Here is a 14,967-nt window from a genome sequence, read left to right as displayed (position 1 = left end):
TCTGAGATCATGGGTTTGTGGGGTCAAAAAGCAATCAGGTGGATGTTCTCCAGCATGCACAACATCCTCCATCGTCACCAAAGGCAGCTGCTGTAGGATATGTGTTGTGCACCGTGATGTCCCTGGGAGGGTCCCTGGGGAGGGGCCATGTGCCAGGGCTGCCTGTGCTTCTCCAGGGTGCGGGCTGCTGTCAGGAGGCCTCACAAATGGTCTTCCTGCATGCTGCTGCATATGTTAATTGGACTTGACAGATGATAATGAAGAAGAGGCTGTAGCTGAGAAGGGGTAGGAGGAATGTCATAACTCTCAGGAGGAAGAGAAAACGAGTCCAAACGTCCAGAAGTTACACAACGTAACTTGAGACATTAATCTTTGCTATTTCTGGTGCCGGGGCTGATAGCTACAAGGGAAGATTGGATACTGTAAGGTGGGCAGCCTACAAAGGTGATGTTCTTTCTGGCTTGGTTTTGCTGTTAACTTGTTTATGATAATGAATTTTTTAGTGGGGGATCCACCACTGTTGCAGCAGTGTATAGAGGGGCTGCTTGATGAGGGGCCATCGCTGATTATTCCTTGCGAGTGAGGATGGGGAAGGGAAGGCTTTGTGGGTGCTGTGTTTTTACGCAGACCTTGCAAGCAGGACGCAGTGTATCTCCTGTACTTGTGCCCATGAACTCCTCTTTGAACAGGGCTTAATGGCAGTAAGCTCCTCTTACTGCTGGCAAATGGTGAATGGGGTCCTGCCATACGTGCCACAAGGGCTATGGGCTGTTCCAAAGGGACCTGAGCAATAGATGCACGCTTGGTTGGCCTGTGAGTGTGTAATGAAAAGAGCAGCCTTGTTTATCGTCATCAAATCAGATAAAAGTGGCATCTGGCAATTGCATTTGTAGTGTGCTCAAAGGAGGATGCTGCGTGCCAGAGGCAACGTTTCCCCGTGCTCAGAGCCTGCCCAAGGACCGGCTCTGTGAGCTGCACCCAGGATTAGTGCAGAATAACCTCGTGGCAAAGTCATCCTGTGATCCTTCTTGCAGGGCTCGGGGGAGCACAGCCATCCTCCCAGCACAGCTCCTTCAGATGTGTATTTCCTGATGGTGGGCTCTCCTGTTTCTCTTGTAATTGCCAGCAAACTGCCTGCAAAAGAGCTGAGATGCTTCTCCCTGCCTGGCAGGAGCACAACACCCACTGATGAGTCAGGGGAGGAAGAGCTCCCACTTTGCAGTGCAGGATAGTGGGAAAGGGATGGGAGAAAACAGGGAGGGAGAGCTGCCAGAGAGTTGTGGGATAAATGACATTTGTTTAAAGACACATTAGAAGATTAATGATGGGAGTTAAAGTATAAAAGCAACAGGGCCTAAGTGTAGTATTAATGGAACCCATTTTCTTTGCCATCTCCTGCAGGAACTCTTGGGAAATACAGAGGGGGAAAAAAATCACTTTACAGTAATAACTGTTATTTATAGACGAGAACAACATTGGATGTATCAAAATGTGAGGTTTCAAGGTAATAACTGGACCCTCACAATCATTGTTATCCATTTAAAAGGCAATTTCTGGGATAGTGAATAGATGGAGGAAATAGCTCCAATCCTGCATCTGGTTGTAAATGAGGTTTGTTTTATTATTATTGTTATTAGTCAGTTCTCAATCTGGTCAGATTGTGTTAAGAAAAACGGGAAAAGGCTGGGAGAGCTGAAGGGGCTGATCATCATTCTTGGAGGATTGGATGGGTCCGTTGGATGGGCTCATTGGTGGACGTGTCAGGTGGGTCCCATCACAGCATCACTGATGCACAGTGGGAAAGAAGGGGTCAGTCGTGGTTTCCCTGTTGAGTTTCACAAGGTGAAGTTTTGCCCTGGGTTTCATTAGGACTGGGGTTTTCCCTTCAGCTCTGCCCATGTTCCAGGCCATGGCCAGCCCTGCTGATGTCGAGATGTTGTGTAGGGTTCAGCTCCTCACTAAGATGGTTAGAAGTAGGAGGATTTAATGATCTGAACCATGACTTGATTTAATTAATCAACATGAATGTTGCTTATTTATAACATAAAGCACAGCCTATGGATAACTGTGTTGTTTAATTAAGCTTATCACTGGGAACCTGATCCAGCTCCTTGCTGCGTTAATGTAACTAATTCAGTACCCTCTCTAAGAAGCATCATAACGAACTGCAGGGGATGTAATTCACTCTGCTTTACAAGATGAGTGTGGCTGGTGCTGGTGGCGTCTCATCCATGACCCACTGTTGGGTGGTGATATCCTTCTGCTCCTTCGTTAGCAAGGGGCTGCTTCCATCACATCTGGTGGGAACCTGGGCAGCCTTGCCATTGGGTTTCTGTCATTTGCTTACTAAGAATTGCTGGATCTGGTTTCATTCAGCCTGTGCAGCTCTGCTTTATCTTTGCCTCTTGAATTCCTTCCTTTCTCTTCACCCTTTCCTGCTTCTGTGCATCGTGTTTAAAACTTTTCCACGCTGCACAGATGCAGGGGAATCTGTAATGAGCTCCCAAGCCAAAAGCAAAAGATGTTTGCCTAAAAGTTGTTCTTTTCCTACAGCTGAAGAGCAGTGTATGGAAACCTCAGAGATTCTTTGGGGTATATTGAGTAATGTTTAAGGATATTGTCGTTATTTCCTGTTGTGGTTCTCCAGGCAGCTCTTGTCACCCCACATGAGGTCTCCAGCAGGAATTAGTGTGCACCTCTCCAGGCTCAGAAACCTCAGGTCTCTGTAGTCTCGGCAAATAATCTTGCAACAAAGTGGAGTTGCTTTTTTTCTGAATGAGCATCCACGTGAGAGTTGAATGCACTGTAACTGATGCACGTTACCTGCAGATCTCTGTTGGTTTGAACCTCCTCCATCCAGGTGCTTCTTGGCCTCTTCAAAGCATGCTTGGCTGTGGTTGTTGGCTTCGTGGGGTATCCTGAGTCAGTGGTTCAAGGGGCACAGGTGCTGATGTGGGGTCAGGCAGGACATGCTGTGCACGAGCAGAGAGAAAAAGCAGTTTTGCATTAACATATCATCATTTTCTTAGCAAGCAAATATTAGATGAAGCAGCAGTTTGCTCTTAAGAGGGATGCAAAGGGAGGGAAAGCTGTCGGAGGACAGGGAAAGAGAATCCCTGGCTGGTTCTCCTATCCAGAAGCCAGGGGGAAAATGCACTGAGCAGAGCACACCAGAGGGGAAAGGCAGGAAGACATTAAAGTAACCTATTAAGTTGGTGAGGGCTGAGTGGCAAAAAATAAATAAATAGAGTCTGTGTAGATTGATGGAAATTGGATCTGAAGGGCTTCCACATCTGGTGTGGCAGCTCTTTAGCATCTCATTTTGCTGTGACTCAGCAGGAAAAGTTGTTTTTTCGACAGTAAAACAAAGAGATGAAAACTCTCCTGAAGGGCTCCAGTGTCGTGTTGTAATTGGATTGAGTTCATCCATGGAGCTTAATGCATCTGGGCTGTCTGCAGTCGGGGTGAAGTCTCCAGTGCTGCCTTTTCTCACTATTGCCCATTTCTGTGATCATCTCCTGCTTATAGGCTGCACTCTTCCCTTGCTCACCTGCACACCGAAATCTGAGCAGTTTGCATCTTCCATCCAGGCTGAGGCCAGCCCCTGACCCTGCTCCTTATCTTCACGCATTCCTCTTAACGTGCCACTTCTCCTGGAGCTTCCCTCTCCCAGAAGCTCCTCTAACAGCACTCACGTGGCTGCAGCGATGCATGTGGAAGCCTGTGCATTGAAGCAGAAGTGCCAAGTTGCGGTGGCACTAAATAAAAAGGTGCTAGAGAAGAGCTTCTGAAGTCTTCTGGCACATTAACTGTGATTATTTGCCGTGTGGTCTTGCAAAACCTTGGGGAGACACTTTATCTCTTGGTGCCTCTGTTCTCCATCCATCACAAGAGAATGAAAGTCATCGCACCCATCATTTGTCTGTCTGCTGTCTTTAAAGGCGCTGTCATGTCTGATATCTGCACCCAGCGTGGTGGGTCCTTGTCCTTGGATATATGTCTTAGAGATTTGTAACAGCAGCAGTGGGTAATGGTTTGTAACAGGAGTAGAACTGGTGCAAAATGTCTACAAGCTCCCCATACTGGTGAAAGCAAAACGCCAGATCTCTCAGCTAGTGCAGGTTTTTTTTTCTGGTTCTCACTTTGATGTTGGGGTTCCATCCAAGGCTGTTTGCTGTCCCAGTGTATGCCGTTAATGAGTGTTAATCAGTTGGCTGGGGGAGTCCAGGGCTAAGGCTGGCACTTTTGTGCTCCAGCATTGGGTCTGAGCTGTGCATCCTCTGCAGTGCACTCATGCTTGCCAACTGGGGAGAAATCAGAAAGCACTGCCAAAACCCAGCATCCTACAAATGAGGGAGATGCAGAAAAAAGAGGAAATTGAGAGTGCAAAGATCCCAGGAAGGGTTAACGGGAGAATGCTCATGAAAGACCTTTTCCATACCTGACTGCTATGAATGGAATCCGTTGGCTTTAGAGGGACCTCAAATCCCTGTCATCCCAAAGCGTGCTGGAGATTGGAGAAATGGCTCTATCCACAAAGTGTCAGTGTTGGAAATGTTGCTCTCCTTCCGTCGCTGTCAATCAGTAAATCCCAGAGTGCTGCAGAGCTGTGTGCGCACTGGAACAGCCTTGGCTGCCACTGAAATACAGCCACCCCCGGGACGGAGCCCTGTGCCGCTGTGATGATCTGTCTGTAGGTACAGGACATGCTTTATGGTGTGTATGTGACCAGGAAAGCATCCTGTGTCACTGGGGGGTCTGCAGCTTCTGTCCCACTGAGTCCCATGGCCACGCTGTGCGTTGCCGTCTCTCTGTGATGATAGCCGTAAATCCGGGTGGATTTTTCCCATTTGTTTGTTGGATTTATTATTATTATTTTCTTTATATATTTAAGCTTAGGATTTTACACATTGTTTTTTTCCTTTGTCATTCTTTTTGTTCGCCTGGCAGTGGCACCTGGGGGTTGTGTGGTTGTTTTTCTTGTATTGATGCTCTCCACTGACTTAATTAAGATCTTTCTCCTTTCTTGGGCTTGCTGAGCATGCTGGCCCCACCAGGGCTTCCCATTGCTCTCCTCCTGAAAACCACAGCTGCAGCTGGTCACCGGGGACCACAAAAATGGGCTGAAATTCTTCTTCTTGAAGCACAACTCAGCTTGGCGTTACTGAAGCAGAAGACAGGCAGAAAACCACGTTCCAAACGTCAGTGGTTTTGGGCTGGTTTCCTAAGGCAACAAGATGTAGGCACTGATAGCAATTGCGTGTGGGTATGGGGAAATGTCCATCCAGGAGCTGGAATTCTGTGGCAGACTGCAGTCTGGTTGGAAAGATGTGGAGGAAATGAGCGCCCATGGAGGCTGGAGCCCATCTTGGCGGTGCTTCCACCTGGCCCACCCACAGCCTCCAGCATCCCCACCCCCCCACGACTGTTCATCCTCTGCCCCAGCCTCACCTACGCCTCAGAAAGGTGAAATCACTCATCTTTACTTCTCCCTGCTTTTTTCTCCCCGTTCGTGGAAAGTCCCTTGACAGGCTTTTTGAGGGATTAAATAGGACTTAGCAGGGCACAAAGGCATGATTGGAATCCGCAGCTCAGGACTTTATCCACAGCTGCACGTGCCTCCAACCCGACTCTGCAGAAACCAGCAGGAGCACTGGGTGCTTTGCCGGGGGCTCAGTGTGCTGCCGTGCTCCTGTGCAAGAAGAGAGCTTCACATCTGGATATGGTAATTCCATTTCGTCCCCATCCTCATCCCTGTGCTCCCATCTCCTCAATAAAGTGCAGAAGGAGAGGAGACCCACCTGTGAGGGACAGTGCCAGCTGGGATGCAAAGCAAGCTGTCCCCATGCTGGGGAAGGGAAAAGAGAGCAGCGTCTGTCTTGCAGGAAGCTGCCATCCTACAGAATGCCATTCTGATATTGTGTACACAAAGCAATTATTAAAGAAGAGAATAGAGGCTGCATTTCAAGCAGGAGGAACTAAAGCCCTGAGCTGTTTTTATCACATCTCCCTTCCCCTTCTCTCCTGAATTCACTCTCTCTGGATAGCAGAAATGAGAGGGAAGCTCCATTTAAATGCAGATTTCCAATGTTGGCCAAGAGCAATAAATAGCCCTCTGGTCCCCTGATCAGACAGACGTTATCAGATCCCTTTGTCTGTGAAGGAGAGAGTTTATGTTTTTAGTTTTCCTTATTCCTCAGTGAGATCCTCCTTCCTTTCAGGGACAGCGTATTGACGACTCCTGATTTTGTTTTTAAGCAGCACTTCAGAGCTGATAACAGAAACATAATCCCACCCATTCCAATGCTGGAGCCGAGCTTGGCACCCCATGATGGGGATCTGCACATTTCTTATCGCTCCCTGTAGTGGCAGCCCGAAGGGTTGGTGCTGAGCAGAGCAAACTGTGGCCATTCTGCAGTTGTCAGTGGTCAGTTTGGGTCTGGAGGTTCATGGGTTTGGGACTGGGCTGGGTTTGTGTCTGGCCGATGGGAGTAGAATATGGAGAGCTTGAAGTCTGTGCTTGCAGTATCAAGTGGGAGAGACTGGGGGTGTGATTTTAACCTGTCAGAAGAGAGACCAGAGAAATTCTGTCGGTGACTTTGTGGCTTTTTGCCTCGGAGGGACAGGCTGTGGGCTGTGTCTGCCAAGCCAGGGCTTTGCTAAACCTACACCAGAGCTAGAAGGCAGCTACGTTTCTGAGCATTGCTTTACATCTTAATGGCGTGAAAAGCATCTGAGGAAATGTAACCACAGTTAATGAAGTTAATAGGGAAAGGTCAGCTGAGAGCAGGTTGCTGTGGCAGCGCACAAAGCACCTCATAACATCTGCCCCACGGAGCTGCTCCATGAATGCTGCTTCATTGGGTGGTGGTGGGCGATGGACGGAGCGGTGCTGCACCAGGGGGGAGGAAACTGTGCTCCTGTAGCACTGCTTGAGAGCCAGCTGAGGGGAAAAGCCTGGGTCTGGGTGTCTGTGAGCTGGCTAATAGGGCGAGCTGCTGTGTCAGAGCCTGGCTGCAGAAGACAGCTGTCTGCATCGCCGAGAGCACCGCTGACAGCACTGCCTGTCTGCCGTCAGCTCTGTGCTGAGGAGCGGGGCTGAGCTGCTCAGCAGAACGCGTGTCCTTCGTCCTCCTGGAGAGAATCCTTACAGCGAGAGGAGAGCATCGGCCTCTCGTCATGCTGTGCTCTGCTGAAGGGCAATGAGATGCCACGGTGCAGCCAAGCGTGCCCATGCTGTGGGGTTAAGGAATTGCATCACTGCTTCATTGCCCCTCTTCTGTCTGTGTGCCCCTGAGGGGTGGGGACAGGGCAGGTGAGTGCTGGGAGAGGTGATGGAGCTGCTCTCAGAGAGCACCACCAGTGTGTATCTGCACCCAGTAACACTTTCCTTGTTCTGGTTCTTGTTCAGTCCTTCACTTGGAGTGTTTAATTTGAAATCTGTGCTTGATGGGATTTATAATTGAGAAGTCACTCACGCTTGAATTCTGAGCAACTGTAACCTGGCTACTTTCAGTGCCTGTCCAAAGCAATGAACTCTTCTGGTCTATAGCCTCTAGCATTGGTGGGCTTTGTGTTAGCTGCAAGGAAAACCTGGGCATGTGATCGAGAATAGGAGTTGTTATTCTAACAAGGAAATTTATCCATCAGGATTGGAACATCCCATGGGATAAGATATCTCCAGCCATCTCCTCCTGGGAGATCTCAGCACCTCACTCCCCACTGCCCCCACCTAAGGCTGCTTCCCCGTCCCTGTGGGATCCCACCGCCCTCATCAGGCATCCATCACCATCCCCTCTGCTCCTCCCATCCTCCCAGTATTTTCCCCATCATTCATAGAGAAGGCAGTCGAGATTTGGGGATGTTATTATGACGGGAAACAGAGAAGTGATTTTTGAGGCCAACAAAGTTCAAAGACTTTGCTGTAAGTTTTCAGGATTAAAGACGTACTTGATGCCACTTCCCATATTTAATAGACAGGAGTAGATGAAAGAGAATTTATGTAAAGATTTTCGTTCATACTTAATGATGCCGCTATTAGATGTGCTGCGTCCCAAGACATGAAGTTTTAAAACCAACCTTTTTCAAACTTTAAAGGACCTTTTCCATCCGCGAGGTCTAATGCATAAAGATTAGCTTCATCTCATTACCCAGTCCATCCTGGGGACTGGTTTAAGGTTTAGTTAACGCTAACCAGACTCCCAAAATGACTGAGCGCTGCTATGGGGTCGGTGGGTTGTGGTGGTGCCACCATCCATGGTGGCACTGTGAGGTTTGTCCCCAGCGTGAGCCGCAAAGCTCAGATCCAACCAGAATTGAATAAGTTGGGTGGGTTGTTTTTTTTTTTTTTTCATCTTAAAAGGAATTTTCCATATTTCCAAAAGGAAAACTGAAAAAAAACCCACCCACAACCCAGTAACAACCACACACCCTGAATAGAGACATCATATCGTTGTGCAAACATTTGTGCTTCGGTGACCTGGGGAAATTATTTGAAACGCTTCAGTTTCGACTCTTTCAATTTTAAAATACAGTTAACTATGCATTAGTTGAAGAGAGCTTTAGAAACTGGTGATTGAAGCGTGCGCTTGGAGGCGTTGTCCGGCGCTGTGATTTCTGAGCCTCTAAAGTGCAGAATAATGAGTGTGAGAGCGCTGACGCCGCTCCCCTCCATTCTGCTGGGTCAGCTCCTGGCAGCTGAAGGCATTGCGATGCTCGGCAGCACGAGAGCTTTGCTTTACCCTTTCCTGGAAAGCGAGCTGCTTGCTGGGGCACCTTCCTTTCCCAACTTCTTTGTAATTGGAAATGGTCACCGACCGTATCAACATCTGAAATCTGGCCATCCATGCTCCCGGCCTCAGAGGAAAAGCACAACCTTTCTGAATAATGAGACCAAGATTAACGGCCCCAGCTCTGCAGATAGCGGTGGTGTTATGTGGTGCTCACCCAGACATCTGCACATCCTCCGCAAGAAGCATTGCTGCATCCTTTCTTGGCTCTTGGTTCGGCCCTGTTCCCATATAACAGGGAGAAAGGCATTGGGCTGCAGTTGGGTTGGTGTGGGCCTTGCCAGCATTGTTGGTACCTGGCAACCATCCGTGAGGTTTGTTTTCTAGTGCAGAAGGGTGAATTTCTTAGCTGTCCCTTAAATCGTCTGGATAACAGGACAGCTCGGACGCCATCCTGGAGTCCAGGTACGTCTGTCCCCACAAGGCAGATAGTTTTCCTTTTACTTATGGCTTGCTGCAGTCCCTCCTGCATTTTCTAATGGGCTCTGCATGCTTCCGAGTTTGAAAAATGCAGAGCTGGGTAAAGGAGGATAAGAAGAAAATGGGGAGAAAACAGCACTGGTGCATTTCAAGGCGCTAACAAGCACGCAGACCAGCAGAGCCCCACTAATCTGTGCTTTGTTCACACTGCACTTCTGAATGGCATTTGCTCCCTTTGGAGTGGTGTTACGAAGGGAATGTGGCCATGGGTGCCTTTCTAACACCCCCAGCACAGCCCATAGGGAAAAGCAGTGTCCTGGAGGAGACCTCCCCGTACCCGGAGCTGTGGGGGCAGTGCCAGCACTGCGATTTACGCTCAGCTCCGATCGCTTTTTGCCTTCCGTCACGGTAATAAAAATAATCCCACTCTCCATCTCCCTCTGCCTAACGCAGCTTTCAGTGGGTGGGCCCAGGAGCTGAGTTCAGGAGTCGAGTGCTTTCTGTTTGAAAAATATTTGTCCCTTCCCACCCACGGCTGCCCACGTGCTTCCCGAAATACTCCCGCTATCAGCGCCGATTTCGGCACCGTACCAACGCTTCCTCATGAATAAAACGAGGCTGTTTGGGGATGTTGTTTCATTATTTGTGCGCTGGGATGGGGGGCAGCACTCAGGCGGGTGCTGCAGGGCGCAGCTGGGCGCTGTGCTCCAGGAGGGCTGCAGCATGGGCAGCACAACGTGAGTAGCACAGCGCTGCTGCAGACTTCACACCCACGTGTCTGGCAAGAGCTGGAGGTGGGCGAAGCTACGGGAGGGAGGATGTGGCAGGAGCACGGTGCTGCTGCTGCAGTGCGGGGTTTGGGGACGTGATGGGATGTGGGGTGCCCCACCAAGCCTAACCGCTGTGCTCTGCCTCCCACAGCCGCCATCCTGGATGACCCCATGGAGTGCAGCCGGGGGGAGCGGCTCTCCATCACCCTGGCCAAGAACCGCATCAACCGCGCGCCCGAGCGCCTGGGGAAGGCCAAGGTGGAGGTGGACATCTTCGAGCTGCTGAGGGACAGCGAGTATGAGACGGCAGAAACCAGTGAGTACCCTGCAGGGCTGCTCCTGCCCCGTGGGACTCTGCCACCCACTGCTGCTTAGGCTGCAGAGTGTCGTTCTGCTGTAGGCTTGGCACCAGGTCCCCCACCAGCATTGCTATCGCTTGGCTCAGCAGCCTGGGACGACTTATTTTCCTTAATCTGTGTGTCAATAAGCAGAAGCAATGATACGGGAGGTGATGCTCCTTGATGGTGTGCAAATAAGAGACTCTGGGCAAGTTCCGTGCAATTAAGTTATTTTTAAAGCCCTGCGGAACGCCATGTGTCAGCTAACATGATGGCTTTCTCGGTGCTGTAGATTGGCAGTGGATTTGTTTACACAAAATGGAATTTTCAAGTGGTGTTTGAAGTCCCGTGGATTGGAAAGAGCTATTTCTGAATAGCAGCCGCCTCCCATGTTGCAGTAACATCCCTCCGTGCAAGCAGGTCGTTGCAGTCGGTGATCCTGGCGATGCCCGACGTGTTAACAGCACAATGATGAGTAAAGCATCCTCGATGGATTCCATCCCACAGAGCAACTGGGAGTGACAGAAGCCACAAGGATCTGTAGTAGCTTCTTCCTTAAGAGGGAAAATTGCTTTGGGATATGATAACTTCCTTTTAGGATCAGTTGTGAGACAACATTGAGTTCAGAGGAGGGCTGCGTATTTTTTAATTACCTGTGGTCTTGGAGAAGCTGGAGGAATCGTTTGAATAACGGGGATTTTAGATGTGTTTCCCTGCAGCTCTTGGTTCCAGGGCTGTGTATCCGCAGAGCATCCCGGGAAGGCTGCGCTTCCATTTCCTCAATTAGTGTTTGCATTATTTATAGACACGTTCGGTTAATAAAGTGCATTTCGGTAAGTACCTGTGCACCTATTTATAGAACCAGCGAAGCAGCCTGGATGGAACCGCCATATGCAGCACTGCTTAAAACAAGCAGCCCTCCGTCCTTTCGGATCCCTCATCTCTTTGTGTCAGTTTCCCATCTGCTCAAATCAGCGCAAACCCCGTCTCGCTGCAGGGTCACCTGTAGGATTGCAGGAGGGATGGGGCGGTCTGCGTTCCCCAGGCTGTCTGCAGTTTGCCCCCAAAGCCATCCCAGCACCCTGCTAGGAAAGCAGAGCACTGCCGGCTTGCCGTACCCCGCTGTGCCTTTGAAGGAGTCCGTTCTTTTCCCTTTCTTGCTCATCGCGGTGTTGCGATTATCTTGGCTGAGGGATTGCAGAAAGCAGCAGCCGGATTGCTTTGTGCCATCACTCAGGGATTGCTCTGTCGGAGCGTTTTTCAAGCAGAATACCCATTTGCTGAGGGGGAAGTATTCTGCAAGAAATGGTTGTTTGCAGCGAGTGTGGTGTTTGGGGAGAAGGTGGATAATGGGATAAACGAGGAAGAGGCAATTTTCCATTTTGAATTTCTACCTCAAGGTGATTTTCTTTGTTTTCTTTACTTTGATTAAAGTGTATAAGGAGTAGAAAGTGGAGCAAAACAATTTGATTTTGGTAAAGTGAGAATTCACAGAATTTTGCAATATGTTATTTGCCTTTCTTTCAGAGGGAAAAACATCTTGGAGCGTTTCTTACAAAAAGAAAAATCTGGATTCTGTGCGACTCTGCTATTAATGTCACAGGAGTTATTCCTGATTTATACTGCTGGCGGAGGAGAGTCCCTTCCCTTCGCGGAGATTTCAGGACTTCCATAGCTCTCCAATATCCGACCTCACAGCTTTAACATGCCACTGATATTTGTTAGCACACGTCACGTTAATAAAAGCAGTTTAGATGTTTCAACCTACGACTGCAGAGCAGTTAGCTGTTTAATCATACTGTTCTCCAAGCTCACCCTCTGAGCTCATCCCTGACTATCGCAGCCTGCATGCCTTGCTGACCACTCCGGGAGCGAAGCTATGACGTCCCATCAGTGATCCTGTGTGCAATTAGGGCTGTGAGAAAGGCTTTTAGCGTAGCACTGAGCCATTTCCCTTCTCTGTTCCCTGGACTGACTCAGTGCATCTCACTGTGAGGGACTGCAGCATCATGCTCCCTGCAGCAGGTACAGCATGAGTCAGTCTTAATCGCATTCATGCATGGTTTGCTATTTCAGTTTTGGATGTGAATGAAGACAAACACTGACTGTTCCCATAAGTGACATCTGTAAAGTCCTCTGTTTTGAAATGAGTTTGTAGTGAAAGCTGTTTTCCCATTAGAAGCAAAGCTTGCTTTCAGTCTGTGTTTGACGTTTCAGCGTCTTTTATGGAGACCTACACCAGCTCATTAAACGTGTCTTTATCTAAAACACCCTGTTGCTTTCAGTGCCCAGGGAGAGCAGCCAGCATTCATCTTTTAAGCATCATTCCATTGTTTATCCAGATGTCTTTATGGTCAGACTTGATGATCCTTAGTGATCCTTTCCAATGATTCTATGATCCTGGGGCAGGTCAGCATAGCGAGCAACCAGGTGGTTCTTAGTTCTGTGTATTCACACCAATGTTTCCATGTCCACCCAGTGATGCTGGCCCAGATGTGCTGATCCCACCAGTTGTGTGATCCTGTTGGATTTCACCTATAAGCCAGTTCTAGCTGTGGGACTGGTTGCAGGTTGCTGGTAGGATGGATGAATGGTGCTCCATAGCATTGCCTGTTTATGCAGTTGGCATTTTTTGTATGAGAAGCCCATCCCGGCCATTCATGATCCTCTGATATGTTTTGCAATCATGGAAATGTTGAGGTAATCGCGTGCCTTCCCTGCTCGTTTATTTTCAATTAGAAGCAGAAGTCTGTACGTGCCGTTGCGAGCCTCTGGATCAGTGCAGGGAGGGAGATGCTGTGCTCTGTACACAGCCAGGATTTGTTCAGGGAGACGTTGGGTAAATGCTTCTGGAGTGCCCTGAGCCCCCGGAGGTGGCTGTGACCAAATGTGTGTGTATGTACATGTTGATCTTTGACCGTGGAAAAGCACAAGAAATGAGTAATGCTCAGGGAGTATGGAAGTGCACCCACGTGGATGGCTTTCAGCTTTCGCATGCACAAGAAGTCATCTTGGTGCCAAGTGTCCGTTGGGGTTTTGAGTTGTTTGATCCATGAAGACCAGGCAGGATCTTGGATGGATGTGTCTGAGTGCTGCACGGCAGCAGGGTTCTGCCTCGTCTCCCTGGGGAGGCTAACAGCATCGGGTAATGTTTGAAATGGGAAATGTGTTTGGATTACAAGAGCTCTCCCAGTACAGCCGAGGCCTTTGCCTTGGGCATCTCCACTTTGTTTCCATTCATTTCCTTTAATTCCACTGAACGCCTCAGCCTCTGAGGGCTGAGCGGGTTCTTTTTCTGCTGGCAGTTGTTGCAGCTCCATTGCCATGGCTACTTAACCTGATTTTTGTTCTCAGATGAGAAGACGAGTGCTCGCCAAACTTTGTCCTGCACCCACAACCAATTCCACCCCAGGACTCTGGCCCTGATGACCTGTGGTTGAGCAGCACTCATCCCCTTCTGCCAAGCACCCAGCGGGGCTGTGCGCGTTGCTGAGGCAGCATGCAGGGCTTGCAGGTCGCTGGGGTTCTCATCTGAAAGGATTTTCTTGAAGAGGGATAAGTGCTCATAAAATTTTAAGCAGGGAGAAAAAGTGAGTGCTGTGTTCCTTTGAAGATGCCACAGAAAAGTATTGTCTGTGTGCTGTAGGAGATTGAGATGGTGGACGGAGAGAGAGCACGGGGGGAAGGAAAACCCCAGAGAAGGTGTTTGCATGTCATTGGCACTTCTGTAAGAAGTCAGGGCAGTGGTGCCCCATTGCTGGAGACACGGTCAGGGGAGGGGGCTCTGAGCACCCAGTGGAGCTGTGGGTGTCCCTGTTCATAGCAGGGAATGGGACCGGGTGGCCTTTAACAGTCACTTCCAATCCATTCTGTGATTCTATGGAAAGGCCCAGAGTGACAAATGAAATCCTCAGCTTGTGGCTCCGTATCCCAGCCACGAGGCCATGAAGACTTCTGACATCTAATGCTACCTCAGTGATCTGATCTGCAGAAAACAGCTGCAGGTGTTCTCTTGCTGAGCGCTTCGTAGCTCGCTGGTTCAGAAAATCCCGAGCACATGATGATCTCTCATCTCACATCCAGCCTTGATTTAGAGACCTGAAATTGACAGAAAACCTGCTCTGTTCTGTAGTGTGGCAGTCCTGGTGATAAATTCTCTTTGCTACAAAACACATGTCCTGGTTTGAAGTTTCCCAGTATCTTTTCCCAGCCGTTGAACCTATCTAACTTTCTACAGCCAGTACAGAATCTTGTCCAGCATGTCAGCCTGGAGGAAGAACCGCTCTGAGGCGGACCAGCAGTGCAATACTAAAGAAGCAGTATCTTCACAATCTCAGCTTTTGGAGACACTGGTTTAGCTTTTACAGGAAAATGTGCTGCCAAGCACTCTGAAGCTGCATTTCTGGGTGATGCAGTGGCAAGGATTGCAGCTGGGGCAGTTGGGGGAACGCCATTCAGCTGAATTTGTGCTGGGAATTAAAAGGACAAAAGGTTGCGGTTTAACCCGGGAAGCTTGAGGAAAGAGATTTAACTTCTTCATTTTGTCAGGGCCTTTTTATTGTTCTGCTAACCTTGGTGGCGTGAAGCCAGAAGATTAACTGCTGCTAGAAAAAAACAGAAATGAAAAACAGTAATGTGATTCCTTATTAT

General features: G+C 49.1%; 1 protein-coding gene across 1 annotated transcript in view; it reads left to right on the top strand.

Annotated features, from left to right (window-relative positions):
• The window catches only part of GRIK4 (glutamate ionotropic receptor kainate type subunit 4), a 124,447-nt gene that overhangs the window by 60,542 nt on the left and 48,938 nt on the right, over nt 1-14,967 (top strand). Inside the window, exon 3 of the mRNA XM_085209238.1 lies at nt 10,131-10,295. Coding sequence (XP_085065364.1) covers nt 10,131-10,295 — 165 coding nt within the window. The remainder of the gene's footprint in view (nt 1-10,130; nt 10,296-14,967) is intronic.

The sequence above is a fragment of the Meleagris gallopavo genome, chromosome 26 (genome assembly GCF_905368555.1).
Source record: "Meleagris gallopavo chromosome 26, MGAL_WU_HG_1.1, whole genome shotgun sequence".
Taxonomy (NCBI): domain Eukaryota; kingdom Metazoa; phylum Chordata; class Aves; order Galliformes; family Phasianidae; genus Meleagris; species Meleagris gallopavo.
This window is presented reverse-complemented; position numbering and strand designations above follow the sequence as displayed.